Source organism: Vicugna pacos, chromosome 3, assembly GCF_048564905.1.
Source record: "Vicugna pacos chromosome 3, VicPac4, whole genome shotgun sequence".
Lineage (NCBI taxonomy): Eukaryota > Metazoa > Chordata > Mammalia > Artiodactyla > Camelidae > Vicugna > Vicugna pacos.
The window spans coordinates 38653172-38671487 of NC_132989.1; the positions used below are offsets into that span (position 1 = coordinate 38653172).

An 18316-nucleotide genomic window follows, 5' to 3' on the forward strand; every position below is an offset into this window, starting at 1 on the left:
TCTCTTATTGCCACTTGTTCAGAGGCCTCGCGGACAGTTTAAAAACCTCACTTAAACAAATTCTTAGTATCTAGTGTAAAACAGAATGCTCGATAACGTGATGACGACTAGAAATACCAAGAAGTACAAGACACAAGACATAGGTTCCTGCCCTTCTAGAGCAAGACATTCCCATGAAACGGACCAGCAGTGAGCCTGATTTTCAGTCGGTACAACCTCTCCTTTGTCGGCCTGAAACCATCAAGCATATCCGCTGCTGCCGGTGCTGTGCGCGCTCCCAGCTCTTAACCTGCCCTGCCACGGCGGAATACGGACAGAACTCCATTTTATTTTCACACTAACGGGGTGAAATTAAGGAAGGCACTTTCAGGTTCGCTATCTGAGGTGTTCTCATAGGAGACTCCTTCACCTGCCCCTGAGACGCCTTCCTAATCTCACCTGCTCCCCAGGATAACCCACACATGCCTTCCTGGTTCTGGGTGAACAGGACACCCCACAACAAAGGGCCCCCTCCTTCCCCGCTGCGGGGCGGGACCTCGAGCCTGGGTGTCGGAGACCCGCCCCCCGTACGCGGCGTGCGTGCGTGCGTGGCGCGCCGCGCGGGCCTGTTTCTCCAGCGTGTGGCGCCCCCCGGCGGCAGCGGGGCCTCAATGTGACAGCCGGACCTGAGCGCCCGCCATGGAGCCGCAGAAAGAGGCGCGAACGTCCACGGACCCCGTCGGGCGGCCGCCTGGGGCCTCGAGGTCTCAGAGGCCCGGCGAAGAGGAGCAACAGGGGGGCGGCGCACCGCTGGCGGCAGCTGCCGTGGACGCGGAGGCGGACGGCGCCAGTGCCGACGGGCTGTGGGAACTACCAGTGGAGCCGGCGGAGCGGAGGCCCGAGTGCAGCCGCTGCAGGTGACTGCCGGGCGGGGGCGGGGACTGAGGCGGGCGAGGGACTTGGTGAGGGTGCTGCAGCGCCCCCTGTCGGGGAGGAGGCTGCTGCGGCTCCGGCCCGGGGAGCGCCGGCTGTGGCATGTCAGCGCTGGGGGGTGGCAGGGTCCGCTGGTTGAGCTTGAACACTGAGAAATAGCTGTCACAGCTTTTTAGTAAGAAGCCATTTATCCAGGTTTAGGGTTATTTAGTCTTACTTTCTGCAAGACACTGAGCTGGTCATGGGAGCCAACATAAGTTCCGCCGTCAAGAAACTTGAGCGCCTGATAGAGGAAATAAGGCGTAATATTTGTAACAGTAAACAAACGAACAAACTAACAAAAATTGGATTAGAGAAGAGAGACAATCAAGGTGGCTATTACAGTAGTTAAATTGTGTTCGGAATTCTGAATTCACCTAGAAGTATTTATTGAACGCCTGCTGTGTGCCAGGCACTGTGCTAGGTTCCTTGGAACTAGGGCGTGAATAAAACAGACGTTGTCTCTGTGCTCGTTGGGGAGCATACAGTCTAATGAGGAGACAACTTATTAACTAACATTATTAACATCATTTGCCTGATCCAACTTTTAAGTACTTTTCAGAATTACCTCCTGGTGTGGGTGTACTTCAGGATTGTGGGGATTGCTTTCCCTGCTTGTTTGAATCTCTTACTATACAAATGTGCTATTATTTTGAGGACCATTTCTCTTGGTTACTAAAGGCCTGCATCTATCACCTGTCTCTCTGTTGCCCTTCCCACCTTTAACTGTTAGATTGTCTCCACTTCCTCACCTGGGAATCAATCTGTAATTTGTCCTCAGATCCTAGGTGCTCTGAAATGGCTGTCACTAAAGTCACCATTAACCTTAATGAGGTAAAATCTAGTGGATCCTTTTCTATTTACTTTTCACTGGACCTCTTGGCGGATTTCTGCAGTTGAAATTCTCACTCCTTGAAACTCATTTTGGTCTATCTGACTTCTCTGTCCTAGTCTTCTTTGCCTGTTCTGTCAAAACTCTTAATGTTGGGCTTCCTCAGGGTCTTGGTTCTGGATCCTCTTCTCTTTGAACCTCATACATTTCCCACAGGTGATTGTACCAATTTTCATGGGTAAGGTATTACCTCTACCTCAATATCTCTAGCTCATACCTTTCTCCTGAGCACCAGATCTGTGCCTTCATTTAATCATTGTTTAATGAGTGCTTTGCTAATTACTAATAATACGGTGGAGTCTTTGTCCCCACAATGTTCAGTCTATTATTGGATACAGATAATAAACCAGTTAACAGACCACCAAGTTTGTAATGAAGATTTAAAAATCACCAGCAATGAAGGAAAGTAATGGGATGTTGTGATAGAAAATAGGATGATGTCAGGAGAGGATTTCTGAAGAGATAGCATTTATATTGAGATCTGAAAGATGAGAAGGATCCAGTTAAGAGGAAAGCATTCTAGGAAGGGGAACAGAAGGACAGACTGGTTGAATGTCTTTACTGTTTGAGTACTTGGAGTATTCTACCTTGGCCATTTTGACCTTTTCCCAGGGCTGGAATGTAGGATCTTTGAGAAAGGGGTCTTAAGTGTAAGGATTTTTTAAAAAATATTTTCTGAATGTACTGTGTGTAGTACGCACTCAGTAGACCTTTGAGGACAATGAGTAATTTGTGTCAAGAGAGACGAGGTATTGGAACAGAAGGGGTGTGTGAATATAATTTATTTAAATAAATTGTCTAAAGTTGTTAGGAAATAACACTTAAAAATGCTATGAAGGGGTCTCAACAGGATGCTGAAAGGAAGGTGTTTCAAATATAAATCCAGAGCCAATTATGCTAGCTTTAACATGTAGTTTTTAGTCTACTGAGAACTACTAATTATAATAGTTCAAAAATCAGTCTTCTATATTTAGCAGAGATTTGCAATTTTTTTTTATCTGCTCCTCTCCACCCCTTTAATGGACTTTATTTTTTAGAGCAGTTTTAGATTCACAGCAAAATTGAGCAAAGGTACAGAGATTTCCTATATGCCCTCTGCCCCGACACATGCATAGCTTTCCCATATGAACATTCTCCACCAGAGTGGTATATTTGTTACAGCTGATGAACTCCATTGACACATTATTATCGCTCAAAGTCCATAGTTTACATTAGGATTCATTCTTGGTGTTGTACGTATTTTGAGTTTGGACAAGTTTGTGATAACATATATCCACCAGTATAGTGTCATACAGACACTGCCCTAAAAATTTTCTTTGCTCTCCCTTTTCATCCCTCCCTATTCCCTAGCCTGATTTGCTTAAAAAAATTTTAAATTACTTGATGAATTTAGCTTGTTTTCAGTTCCATTTAGTTAATACTTTAGAATTATAATTCATTCTGACATTTCTGCACTTTGTTTTTTCTACTGACATTTTCTGCCTTTTAAAGGCTCTTCTCTCTCTTGGCATATTATACATTTTATTTGCTTTACTTGGTTAGAATACATTTGTAGAAATATGGAGAATATTTAGGTGTTATCAATAAAATATAAACTAATCCATAGCTCTTTTATTTTATTGCATTAGACTGTTCAGGTTTTAACTGGGTGCCTGAATGAACTTCTTTACATTTATGTTTATAATAGTTTTTAAAATTAAAATGCATTCTTAGATTTGAGTGATTAGTAAATCACAATTATTTGACTATTTACTTAAAACAGTATTTATTTCTCTAATCGCATTGCTGTAATTGTCAATGCCTAAGTAGTAGTAGAAACTGATTCTGTTTAGGAAGTAGAAACTCAATTTAACTTCTCAGCAGAATCTTGCTTGTTAAAAGTACAACATATCTTAAACATGAATGGAATATTCTTTAAAAGATCCAAAACCAATTTGTTATTGCAAGATACATATTTTATTTTTAAAAAAGGGTGTTCCTATGAAAAGGAACAGCATGTTCTGGAGTACACTATACAGAGTATAGTGTATTTGGAGATCTGGGCAGAAAGGAAGGGGTGGTGAGATGAGGCTGCAGGGATTCATGATGGTTGCACTGGGAAGGACCAAATAAACTGTGTTGGGGAGACTGAGCCTAATGCACTGGAACCCAACAAACCAGCCACTGAAGTATTTTAATATTTGAATGGAGGTGACAGTTTGACTTCTATAGGTGACTTTTAGCTGTCATATTTTATACTCTATTTCATTAAGAAAAAAGCAAACTGAGTGGTGATACGGTGGTAAAAAAAAACCTGACTGGGAGGAGTTTCCAGTAAAGGGCTTCATTCCAGTAAAGGTGTTAGACATCTTAATTACACTTTTATATCTTCTGTGGATATTCCTGTCTGAGGACAAGAGTCAGAAACCACTTGCAAATCATTGGTTTTAAATAATGGCATAATGTCTAAATACAGAGTATTTTTTACTCTGTCTAAGGGGGGAAGATAGCAGGGAGGGCATGGACACAGTCTGACATAAATAGGCTCTGAGACAGATTTTTCTGTCTCCAGTGCTTTCTACCAAAAGTAGAGAGTTGTAAGGATTATAATAAACCACATCAATATATTTAGTGCCCATTTATTAAGCACTGGTCATCCACAGGTTACCCACAAGGCCTAGGTGTTTTATGTATGGTATTTTATTTGTTTCTCATAACAGCTTTCTGGAGTTGATGATACTGTTAGCTTTTAAACAATGAGGAGGTAGAGGTAACAGTCAGGTGGCAGAGTTGGGTCTCCAGTGCCAGTCCACTTGGCTGCCAAGCTCTTGCAAGGGCTTGACTTTGCCCTGTGCTCCATGCCTCCTGAAGAAGCCTTAAGATTTTGTTTGCAGAGTGGATATAGTCACCACTTGAAGTGGAGTCACTGAGGCTACAGGAGTAGCTCTGATTTTCATGCTTTTTAAGCTAAAGTAAGTTTAATTCAAGCTTAGTGACAAGATGCCTGAGCTTTAGTATTCTCTTACTCTTTTTTTTTAAACAAAAATTGAGATACAATTGGTGTACAGTATTGTATAAGTTTAAGATATATAGCCTGTTGATTTGATATATTTATATATTGCAGTATGATTATCACTGGTAGTGATTAGCTATTGTCACCTAATTTTCTTTTTTTATGCTGAAATTTAAGACGTAATCTCTTAGCACGTTTGAAGTATATAAAACAGTAATGTTGAGTATAATTACAATGCCATGCAAAAGATCTCCAGTATTTATTCATCTTCTAGTTCCAAGTTTGTACCTTTTAGCTGACATCTAGCTCCTTTATTCTATGTCTAAACCTTTTCCTTATTCTTTAGACTTGAATTTTCTGGAGAAAAAGAGTGATGGGGATAAAATCATGAGAAAGTGAAGCAGGGAAGGCTGCAGGTGTTTAAGAAGAATACAGGAGCCACAGACTGGCAGCCCCCAGATGTTTTGTTTAAAACTATATTTTTACCAGTTTTAAAATTGGTTGCTAATAGTGAAAAAGCAAGATATTTTATATCAAAATCCAGATTTCTCATTTCTGTGAGAATGGGAAGATCTAGCAGTTTGGGGGCCATCTTCCTGAACAATAGCTGGCTGAGCTGAGTATTAGCTATGCCTTTAGTTTGGGTGTCATTTGTCCAGGTCACCATTGCTCCCAGTCATTCCTGTTGAATTCATCTATGATTAACTCATTTGCTTTTTAATTCTGGGTCTCCTGTATGTCATTGTGGGCTGGTCTGCTTGAGCAGCAGGGTAAATCAGCCTTCAGGTTTGGTAGGTAGAAGTGGAAAATGGTCATTTCCAAGGCAATTAGTTTACAATAATTAAGATTGCTGAATTGGTATCAACACTTAGAATTAGAAAACAAACTGTTTTGGTAAATTTAAAATAAACTACATTATTGATGATAATTTGTGGCATAAAATTTAGGCAATCTGCAAATTTAATTATGTGTATCAAAAGTATTGTATTCCTAAGAAAATTATTGTTAATTTGTTCTTTCTTGTCAATGTAGGAAATATGTTTATTCTTTGAACTAGTTCATTCCTAATATATGTGGGAAGCTAACTGATTTACAGATTACTGTGCAAGCTAACCATATGTTCAAAGCTGAGCAAAAATGATATATCTCAAGAGGGAATTTTTTTCTTAAGTCTTAATTAAGTCTCTAAAGAGGAATGACTAGTTTAAAAAAAAAAAACCACATGAGAGTTTTCTAAATGTTTGATTTATTTTCCCCAAGAAAAATAAGAATGTATCATTATGCTCAGTTAGATGTTTTCTTCAGAGAACATCAAAGCACATTAATTTTTAAGTACATTTACATTTGCCTCGAATTAATAATTCATAGTTCTGTTAGTGCTTATGTAGTGAGAGATTTTTTTTTCACTTATTTTTAAAAATGTGTAATGTATTTTACTTTTTTCTTCCAGTGTTATTGGTATGATTGGTATAATACAGCACTGATAGATTTAAGGTGTACACTGATCATTTGACTTACATATATCATGAAATGATTACCATAATAAGTTTAGTGAACATCCATCATCTCATACAGATACAAAATAAAAGAAAAAGAAAAAATTTCCTTGTGATAAGAACTCTTAGGATTTACTTTATTAACAACTTTCATATATAACATCAGCAGCATTAATTATATTAATTATGTTGCATGTTACATCTTTGATACTTATTTATCTTATCACTAGAAGTTTGTACCTTTTGATCACCTTCATCCAGTTCCCCTTCCCATCACTCCTCACCTCTGGTAACCATACATCTGATCTTTTTCTGTAAGTTTATTTGTTTTTTGAAGTATAGTTGACCTACAACACTATGTTAGTTCCTGCTGCACAGCATGGTGGTTGGATATTTCTGTATGTTAGAAAATGATCATGACATTAAGTCTAGTTACCACGGTCACTATACAGAGATATTACATAATTATTGACTATATTCTTTACACTGTATGTTTCATACATGTAACACATTTATTTTGTAACTAGAAGTTTGTACCTCTTAGTTTCCGTCACATTTTTCACTCATCCTTCCAGCCCCCTCCCCTCTGGCAACCACTTGATTTTTCTCTATATCTAAATAAATTTGGCATTATTTAAAAAGATTTCACAGGTTACAAAGTGCTTTTTTACTTGTATGTTTTTATTTAATTCACAAGACTACTTTGTGATTTAGTTATTCCCTTTTATGGAGTCTTTTTTTCCATTTTTAGAAGTATAGTTGATTTGCAAAGTTGTGTTAATTTAAAGTATTCAACAAAGTGATTCAGTTATACATACATATGTATAATCTATTCTTTTTCAGATTCTTTTGCATTATCGGTTATTACAAGATATTGAATATAGTTCCTGTGCTGTGGAGTAGGTCCTTGTTTATCTATTTTATATATATGTGTGTGTATGTTAATCTCAAGCTCCCAATTTATGCCTCCCTCTCCTTTCTCCTCGGTAACTGTAAGTTTGTTTTCTATGTCTATGAGTCTATTTCTGTTTTGTAAATAAGTTCATTTGTATCATTTTTTTTAGATTCCACATATAAATGATATCATATGATATTTGTGTTTGCCTGACTTACTTCACTTAGAATGATGATCTCTAGGTCCATCTAAGTTGCTGCAAACGGTATTATTTCATTCTTTTTTGTGGCTGCGTAATAGTCCATTGTATACATATACACCATATCTTCTTTATCTAGTCATTTATCAATGGACATTTAGGTTGCTTCCATATCTTGGCTATTGTAAATAGTGCTGCTATGAACATTGAGGTGCTTTTTAATTTTTTAAAATGAAATATAGTTGATTTACAATGTTGAGTTAACCTTTTATAGATTCTTAAGGTCAAGTGAGTAGTCAGAGGCAGAACTGCTTTAGCTTTCGTAGTTTTAATACTACATCACAGAATAATGAATTATACTGAAATGAACAATATGATTGCCGTTGTTTTCCAATTACATATAATAAATACTTCCAGTGAGGTGTTCCTTTGCCTTCTTCTAATCTGTAGATTCTTTTTCTTTGTCCATGGTTATTGTTAATTACTTTGGGATGAGCAGTTTTAATTATTATCTTTTCTAAGGTCCAGCTTTTCTCTCCTGAATCCTTTATCTGCCTCTGATCACTTCTCATTTCTCTTCGTGACTCTTCACATTTCAGTCAGAAGGATGAATTTGAAGGTATTATTGACTAATAGAAGTTTTTTTCTCTGCTGAGTTTTTTGTTTGCTTGTTTTTTGTTTTTATTCTTTTGGAAGTCTAGTGGGAAGATTGTGGGAAAAAGGAGAGCAGTGATGTAAGTAGAAGAAATGTTCTGGGATTACTCAAGGGAAAAAATGAAAAAGTGTGGAATGAATCTCTCAACCTTGCAAAGGGCTAGAGGGATAGACCTGATAGAAATGTGTCTGATCTCACAGGGTTGACCCCTAAGAATAAATAAAAATAAGAATTAAAGAAAAAACCCAAAAAACTGAACAGACATACCAGTGGCTGCACACTATAAGAGGCAGAGTGTCCACAGTTTAAGTCCAGGCAAGTTTCCAAACCACCACGAAAATTAAATAGAATCCAGTTTCTACACTATATTATCCAAAATGTTTACTTTTCAACCAAAGCTTACTAGACCTGCAAAGAAACAGAAAAGTGTGACTCATATGCATGGAGAATAGCAGCCAATAGAAACTGACTTTGAGTGGATCCAGATTTTAAATTTAGTAGAAAAAGACTTCAAAGCAACTTCTATAAATAGGTTCAAAGAATTATAGGAAAATATAATGACAGTGAATTAAAAGAGACTCTCAATAGAGAGATAGAAATTATTTTTAAAAGTCTATGCAGTGGAGGATATAGCTCAAGTGGTAGAGCACATGTTTAGCATGCATGAAGTCCTGGGTTCTATCCCCAGTACCTCCTCCAAAAATAAATAAATAAGTATACCAAATTACTTGGCCCCACCAAAAAAAAAAAAAAAAGAAATCTATGCAAACTGTCGATCTGGGTTCATCAGTCATAACGAATGTACCTCTCTGACGGGATATTGATAATGGGGTAGGCTATGCATGTGTCGGGGCTGAAAGTATATGGGAAACCTCTGTACCTTCCCTTCAATTTCACTGTGAATCTAAAAAAAAAAGTCTTAAAAAAAAAAAGAGATGTTTATGTAAATGTGCTACTTGGCAGGCCAATTAAAAAATTGTGATAACATATACATAACATAGTATTTATCATTTAACCATTCATAAGTGTGCAACTCAGTGGCATTAAATATATTCACAATGTTGCATAACCCTCTATATTGTCTGTACCCCAAATGCCTCATCATCCCCAACGTAAACTCTGTATCCATTAAATAATATATTCTCATCCACTCCTCCCTCTATTCCCTGGTAACCTGTATTCTACTTTGTTTCTGTGAATTTACCTCTTCTAGATGTTTCAAATAATCATATAATATTTGTCCTTCTCTGTTTGACATTTCACTAAAAATAATGCTTTCAAGGTCCATCCATGGTATAGCATACATCAGAATTTTATTTTTATAGCCAAATTGTATGAATATGCCAATTTTATTGATCTGTTATCAATTCTTTTGTTGATGGATGCTTGGTTTGTTTTTACCTTTTGGCTCCTGTGAATAGTGCTGCTATGAACAGTGATATACAAATATCTATTCTAGTTCTTTTAATTCTTTTGGATATATACCTAGGAATGGAGTGGAATTGCTGGGTCATATGGTATTTCTGAGTTTAACTTTTTGGGGAATTATCCAACTGTTTTTCATAGCAGCTGTAACAATTTTACATTCCCATCAGCGATGCATAAGTGTTCCAATTTCCACAAAAGTGACAGTACACAGTTACCTGAGTAATTAACAAACAAAGTGTATACATCACCCTTAATGTACTTGAAATTGAATCTTTAATGCAAACCCTCAAACAGAAGAAATCACTGGAAAAAATGCAGCAATTACCATTGCTCTAGCAGAACATGGATTTGTTTTTGTATTTTTATTGAGGTTTATTTTACATATAACCTTATATTAGTTTCTGGTGTACAACATAATGATTTGATATTTATGTACATTGCAAAATGAACACCACAGAAAGTCTAGTTAACATCTGTCACCTCACATAATTAAAGAAAAGCTTTTTTTCTTGTGATGAGAACTTTTAAGATCTACTCTCTTAGCAGCTTCCAAGTAAGCAGTTTATTTTATCACCGAGAGTTTGCACCTTCTGACTCCCTTTATCCATTTCTCTCACTCCCTAACAAATCATGTATTCTTTGAGAATCTAATATGTACAAATTTTACAGTGGCAGTGATGACTCCATTATCATCAGCATCATTTTATTTTGGAGTGGAGGACTTGGAATTTAGTTACTGAATGATTTAATTTTAGGCTAAAAATAATTTTAGACTTAAAAGTTGTAAAAATAGTACTGAGAGTTCCCATATTCCTTTTACGCAATAACCACATATAGTTTTTGTACATGATCATAGTACTATCTTAAACTGTAAAGGGTCTGAAGATTTTATCTTATTCGTAAGAGAAGTTAACCTGTCAGAGGTTTCACGGATACTAGCAAAAGATGTGAGATACTTGGGTCAAAGACAAAGGACTTTTCTACTGATGGCACAGCACCTAGTATGAGCTTCATGTTTGTGGTGCTTCTCCTTGCTCTCCCATCCAACCCCAGGTCTTACAGGAGTTTACAAAGAGGCCTAGGTGGATGCTGTGCACCCAGGGGATTTGCGTTATGGCTGAAGAACCCTAGTTTAGGGTTCCTGAACCTTGCCTCCTGGAGAGATAATGGTGAGATAAACTATTTAAAAATGTCTTGCTAGTTTTGATGGGGTTCTACTGTTAATATTTATTATTTTTGAGGCATAATATATACTTACAGTGAGATTTATGTTAGTAAGTTACTGATAGTACTTCATAGTTCAAATAATCTTTATAATTTCTACTTTTTAAAGTTATTGTCAAATCTAATTAGATTTGTTAACTCTTATGAAGAGTTTGAAGTAGGAGTAAGAAATAGCTCCGTCAGTTGTTGGTTTTTTTTTTTTAAATTTTTGAAGTATAGTTAGTTTACAGTGTTGTGTTACTTTCTGGTGTACAGCATCGTGATTCAGTCATATATAGATATACACACACTCATCCTTTTTTGTATCTATCTTCCATTGCAAGATATTGAATATAGTTCCCTGTGCTATACCATAGGACCTTGTTACCTATTTTATGTAAAGTAGTTTGTATTTGCTAATCCCAAACTCCTAATTTATCCCTCCCTTTTGTTTGTGATTGTGTAATTAGAATTTCTTCAGTATAGGTTCTTTGTGGGTGTATGTAGTTTCTTTGTGGGTGCTGCTGTTAACACTTCACGTTATGGAACTCCTCCTTTTCTGTTAGGATCCCACGTATCCTGACACATTACCATGTGGTATACCATCCCATGGGGAGGGCATGTTATTCTATGTACTAAATATTAGTAATACTTAATTATAAAGAAAAGTGATAATATTATCTTTTTGCAACCCACTGGAATATTTTACTTAAGCATTTGGAGACTACTGCTCTAGGCATGTCCTCTGGGGCAAAGGTCTGTGAAAATCTTATCTAAAGATATTTATTTTCTTTATAGAGGAGTTACTTCCTCTCCTGTAACTGTGATTTTTTTTCCCCTCTAAGCCTATTGTTCCTCTACTCCTGAAGGCATTTATAAAATCAAATAACGTGATGACAAAAAGTTTTGGGGAGGTTATGAGAATAGTATTATTTACACTTGAAGCAGTGAGACATGGTTGAGATTACTTTTCTTTATGATGAAAGTTTGTTATGTTGGTAATGAAAACTATTTCTTCTTTCCTTGGTTATACTGAATATAGCTTCAGAAATGTAAAACCTAGTTTATTTTACAGGTTCTTTGTTTCTTTAAAGTGACAGTAGAGGGCACTGTGGTATTCAGTTTTTCAAAGACTTAAAATTAGAAAGTTGTTGCCATTTTTATGTCTAATGCAGTGTGTTTATTCAACTGATCTATTGAAATGATGTGAAGCTCTGTTCTTTGCTTTCTTACTCTGTGGGACTATAAAATTTTTGTTGAGTATTGAGAAGTTTGAGGTACGTTATCCTTCTGGGTCCTACATTTGCTTTTGTTTAGTGGGTTAAAGAAATTATTTTAAAAATAGTAATTCTTGTGAATCTGTTCACTAATTTTTAAAGTTTGCCTGTGTGAGATTCTGTTGATTAAAATAGTGATATGAGAAAAATAGCTTTCAGTGAATATTATGTTAGAAATTTAAATAAACTTTTAAATATTAATTAAACTTTTGAAAGATGTTTTTGTGGGCCTTAGCATCTCTAGTTATATGTCAGATGTAATTTTATTTGCCTACAGGCTGTCAGAGATAGCATACCCAGAGTGACAGATTACCCCTGTATTATAGAATTCACTTTGGAAACCAGTCAGTTGTAGTCTGACAGGAAGCCTGCATATTTATTCCTACAACCTTAATGAGAAAAGAAGTAAAGCTTATTTCATAGATTTCTTCAGGGAAATTATTTGAAAATTCCATTTATATTTTAAGAATGTAATTAATGTTAATAGGGTTGTATACATTTTAAAGAAGATAAAATCCAATAATAGAAAACAGTATTTATAATACATTTGTGATGCTTTGTAAATGTAGAGGAGAAAAAAATCTCAGCTCTTACTTTAGTCATTCTGTTACAACTTAGTTAAAACTAGTAGTCATTAATTAGAGCATTTTTATTGCATTTGCTTGTGTTTTAGTAGTTATTCCCCAGAACTTTCTTGGTGCCTTATTACCAGTTCGTGAAGGAGGAAATTGAAAAACCTCTGACATACTCAAGATCACATAGCAAGACAATGATTTTGTCAGCGACGTATCTTAATAGTTACTTCTCAAACTTATACCGAGTCTACCAGTTGATATTTCTTCAGATATTAATTTTATTCCTTAGATATATATACATTCTAGTAGTAGCTTGATTTTTATTTTAAGATGAATGTTCATTATTTATAAATAAATATAAAGAGCAAATAATAAATTTTGATGTGTAGTTATCTGGTATTATTTTTCCCTGTCATCCATCATAGTTCATAAGAAGCGAGGAACTTTTAAAAAATTCTTTCTGGTACAACAAGAACAAATAAGTTGTATGAGGGCAGAAATCTTTTTCTATTTTTATTGCCCTAAGTACTTAATGTCTGGGATATAGTTAGGTATACAGAAAATGTTGAAAAATAAAAATCTGCTGAATTTATAAATTATTTAATTCATTATTGACTTGAAATATTTAAACTTTCAAGGATTAAGTTTGGATGTAGAGTTTTTTTTTTCCTTTTTTCTTTCTTTCCTTCCTTATTTCCTTCCTTTTTTTAATGGAGGTACTGAGGATTGAACCCAGGACTTCGTGTGTGCATGCTAAGTACGCACTCTACCCACTGAGTTATACCCACCCTCCCCAAATGTAGGGAATTCTTTTTCTTTGTTCTTCTATTTTTATTTAATTTTTTAACTTATTTTTTATTCAATTTTTTTTTTAACTAAAAAACAACAAAAACACTTCAACCATTTCTCCCACCTCCACCCCCTGCCTCTGGCAACCACCCATCTTTTCTCTGTATCTACAAGCTTAGGTTTTGCTTTTTTTGTTTTTTTTAAAGATTGCACATAAAAAAGATCATACGGCATTTTTGCCTGACTTATTTCACTTAGCATAATGTCCTTGGGATCCATCCATGTTGTTGCAAATGGCAAGATTTCATTCTTTTTTTTTAATGGCTGAATAATATTTAATTGTAAATTTAACACAATTTCTTTATCTACTCATCCATTGATGGACATTTAGCTTATTTCCATATCTTGGCTGTTGTAAATAATGCTGCATTGAACATGGGAGTATAGATATCATTTTGAGTTAATGTTTTCATTTTCTTCATATAAATACCTGGAAGGGAAGTTGCTGGATCATATAGTAGTTCTATTTTTAATTTTTTGAGGAATCGTCATACTGTTTTTCATAGTGGCTGCACCAATTTACAATCCCACCGATAAAGTAGGAGAGTTGTTTTTTCTCCATACCCTCTCCTGCATTTATTATTTCTATTCTTTTTGACAGTAACCATTCTGACAGGTGTGAGGTGATATCTCATTGTGGCTTTGGTTTCTATTTCCCCAGTGATTAATAATGTAGAGCATCTTTTCGTGTACCTATTTGCCATCTGTATGTCTTCTTTAGAAAAATGTCTATTCAGATCTTATGACCATTTTCAGTTGGATTGTTTTGTTGTTGTAATTGTTACTGAGTTTTATGAGTTTAAAAAATATATTTTGGATATTGGCCCCTTATGAGATAGATGATTTGCAGTTTTTTTCCCTATTCTGTAGTTTGTCATTTCATTTTGTTGATAGTTTCCTTTGCTCTGCAGAAGCTTTTTAATTTGATGTAGTCCCACAAGTTTATTTCTGCTTTTGCTTTTAGTGTCAGATTCAAAACATCATTGGTCAGACCTCAGGCAAGGAGAGGACTGCCTATATTTTCTTCTAGGAGTTTTATGGTTTCCAGCTGTACATTCAAGTGTTTAATCCATTTTGAGTTGATTTTTGTGTATCAGTGGTATAGTGGTTCAGTTTAATTCATTTGTATGTAGCTGTCCAGTTTTCCTAACACTTTATTAAAGAAACTATTCTTTCCGCATTGTGTATTCTTGGCTCTTTTGCTGTAAATTAATTGACTATGTATGTTCATGGGTTTATTTCTAGGCTCTGTATTCTTTTCCACTGATCTGTGTTTTTATGCCAATACAATACTGTTTTAAATATTAGAGCTTTGTTAGTATAGTTTGAAATCAGGGAGCATGATGCCTCTAGCTTTATTCTTCTTTCTCAACATTGCTTTGGCTATTTGGGGTCTTCAGTGGTTCCATACAAATTTTAGGGATTTTTGTCCTACTCCTGCGAAAAATGTCATTGGAATTTTGATGGGGATTGCATTGAATCTGTAGATTGCTTTGGGTAGTATGCACATTTTAACAATATTAATTTTTACAATCCATGAGTATGGAATATCTTTCCATTTATTTGCGTGTTCTTCATTTTCTTTCATTACTGTCTTGTAGTTTTCAATATACAGGTCTTTCACGTTTTTGGTTAAGTTTATTACTAGGTGTTTTGTTCTTTTGGAAAAATATTTTAAAATGAAGAGAGTAATTACTCTGCACTTATCCACTAGTTTGGTAAGAGATTGTTTAACATTTGGATAGCTAGTCACCAGTGTAGTACATGCAGACAATTGCAGAGGAGGAAAATATGAGAAAAATTGCTGTTAATAATAAATAAGCACCAATTCTTATTGTAAAGTAACTTGCTAAATATAAAGTAGATCAATTGAAATGTGAAATATTTTAAAGGACTGTAGTTTTATTAGCTTGAGGTAGTTGTAATTAGAATTAGGTTAATAATAGGAACTTGCTTTAAAATAAATAGGTAATGATGTTTTATGAGCATGTTAAATCATAAGCCAAAACAATTAGTTTTAGCTTAAATCACAGTCACAGAGTTTATATGTAAAGTGCCTAGCTGTTTTTTTCTTTTCAGTAAATATTTTCTTCAGTGTTTATCTTTTGTTATTGCTTACCAGAAAGATCACAAATAGTAATAAAAGATCTGAATTTCATTTATAATACAAACTAATTGCTTATGTACTAAAGAGGAAGTGAAGGAGAGATCAGTATTTGTTAAGTAAGAAAATGAAGGGATAGGGTAAGAAATTGTGTAGGAGGAGAAAGACATTTCAAGGTGGAGGTAAAAGGGAATGCAAAAGTATTCCTTCATGTATTCAACGGTATTTATTGATAACTTACTATGCTAGGTACTGGAATGTAAAAGTGGAAAAAGGAATCCAAGTCCTTGCCCTTAGGTAGCTTACATTGTAGGGAAGGAAGCCTGACTTAAGATAACATAATGCCAAATTGTAGTAAAATGCCTCTTTCTTACTGATTAAGTTGAACATTTTTTTCCATTGCATATTTACATTTTTTTTAAAAAAGCAGCTTTCTTAAGGTACTATTCACATGCCATGGCATTCATCTTATTAGAGTGTATAGTTTAGCAGAGTTTTGTTATATTAGCTGATTTGTGTAAACACCACCAATATCATAATGATTTTAGCAGGTTCTCTTTGAGTGTCTCTTTTCAACCTCTTTCTCTCAAGCTGCCTTTTTCTTTCGGCATTGCTTCTTACCCATTAGGTTTCATCATTATCAGCTGATTGTTCTATCATTTTGATACAGTGCCCTGGAGCAGTGCCCTTGCTCAGCAGTCTGATCCAATTAAATTTGGGAAGGGGTAGTTTTTGAGGCCACTTACGGAGATTTGTTCTGACTGTAGGTGTGCCTCTAGGTCTCTTTCCCTGGTGCTTTCTGCTGAACTAACTGGCCTATGGTTTAGCTTGTTGCCCTTAATTAAGAAAGAGTTATTATTTTTGAGAGCATCCTTATCTTAGGCTTGAACTTCCTCACACTCCATTTCAAATAAGGTCAGTTACTTTGGGAACCGCAGACCTCTTTTCTTAAAGTCTTCCTCTCCAGGGCAAAGTATTTGAGCCACTGTTCTGGACACCAGGCTGAGCAGTAGCCTCTGGCTTGCTGCTTCTGGTGTGGAACTTCTGTCCTAGAAGTGATCTAGGGTGAGAATGTTAGAGCAGGCAGATAGCTAAATATGAGCAGAGAAAGGGGGACACAGACCAAATGGCAGGAATTGGGCAGAAAGGAGGGGCACAAGCCAGATGCAGGAAACTTGCATATGTACCAGGGGTCCCTAGGCAGAGAAAGAAGAGCAGGAATCTTTGGGCTGATAAGGGGCCACATCTTTTGGCCTGGAGACCAACAAAGAAAGGTCAGAAAAGGCAGGAATTTCCAGTGTCCAAATGTAACCTTTTGCTCATTATGCCCTCATTTCAATAAAAAATAACCTTGCAGGTCAGAAGTACCTATCATGCACTGATGCCATGACACTTCTGATCCAGACTAAATAAGGACAAAAATCTCTCCTCCCTTTGGGAAGGTGGAGTTGGGATGATAATCAGGAAATACAACCCCAAGCCCTTCCCTCCTCAATGACTATTACACCTGTTCATTTTTACAGACTATGTAACTAACTTGCCAAAGAAACTCAGGGCAGCCGCTCACCTGAGCCTATCCGCTCTCCCCTTGAGAATGTACTATTCATCCTTTAATAAATCCTCACTTTACTTTTTAAACCTCTAAGTCTTGTCTCTGAATTCTTTCTGGAATGCGACAAGAATCTGGAACACCGGTTGGATCCACCGGCAACATCTTTGGTGAGCCAGCCAGGAGACTGGAGATTTGGTAAGCCAAGGCCTGTCACCTCCCTTGTGCTTGAGAAACACTAACTCTTTCTCTCTCTATTACTCTCTTATCATCTGTCACTTATTTTGGACCTACTGCCACAAAAATATAGACAAAAATTGAGCATGTAAAAACTTACAGGGTGCTGGCCACTAAAAAGGTCTCTCCTGTGAGGGTGAGGGTGAGGGGATCATGGATTGGACTAAAGAGAATAGTCCTGTCTGCCCACGACAAAACAATTTCCACACTGCATTCTCTAGGTGCACAGTTAAGAGCATAGCATTGCCCCCTCCCCGAGGCTAACCTTGTCTCCTCTCCCTGCCTCTATCTTGCTGCACTTTCCTGTCTCACTCTGTGAAAGGAATGGAGGAAGGAGGAAGTTGGCCATTTCCCGCGCTTTGACTTTTGTGGCTAGCCTTGGGACTGTCGTGGCTCCTGCGGGCACTTTCCAAACCCTGCCGCCAGGTTTTTTATTTCTCATTGTTACATATGCACAGGGCTTGTTAAGGAAAGTTCCCAGCAACCTTCACAGGCAGCCACTTACCTGAGCCTGCCCACTCTTCCTCTTGAGAGTGTACTATCCATCCTTTAATAAATCCTCACTTTACTTTTTTTTAACCACTATGTCTTGTCTCTGAATTCTTTCTGGGATGGGACAAGAACCTGGAACGCCGATTGGATCCACTGGCAACAAGAGCTGTTGGGGTTCTAGCATTCTCAGCCTACTGCACTGTGATACAGCTTCTGTGTTTTAGGTGGAGGCTAGGTGGAAGAGGGGAGCCTCTGCTCTCTTGGCCACACTCACCAGGAATTTATTTTCTTCCATTAGGAGCTGGAGAGTATAAGAAATGCTGATGGGTCTACCTTTATCTATGACATACAATAAGCCTTGATTGAAAGCTGAGAGGAAGCTCTGTTCTCTTGCCACACTTACCTGGAGTGGAGTTTCTGTCAACCTCTACTGGGGCAAGATAGTAAATGAGTTATGGCTGAAATGCCATGGACTATCCCAATACCAAGTTTTCATAGATTTTCTTGAGTAATTTTCTTAAT

The 18316-nt window shown here is 36.5% G+C and overlaps 1 protein-coding gene and 1 long non-coding RNA gene across 2 annotated transcripts in view; one reads left to right on the forward strand and one right to left on the reverse strand.

The window, feature by feature from the left end:
• Positions 1-582: 582 nt before the first annotated feature.
• The window catches only part of DTWD2 (DTW domain containing 2), a 97880-nt gene continuing 80146 nt past the window's right edge, over positions 583-18316 (forward strand). The window contains exon 1 of the mRNA XM_072957922.1: positions 583-896. Within this exon, the coding sequence (XP_072814023.1) occupies positions 679-896 (218 nt within the window). The 5' untranslated portion in view covers positions 583-678. The remainder of the gene's footprint in view (positions 897-18316) is intronic.
• Positions 7820-17123, reverse strand: LOC140694971 (uncharacterized). The gene is made up of 3 exons (XR_012070624.1): positions 17084-17123; positions 8348-8488; positions 7820-8122 (listed from the first exon to the last, which is right to left on the reverse strand). It is a non-coding gene; the product is annotated as an uncharacterized lncRNA (long non-coding RNA).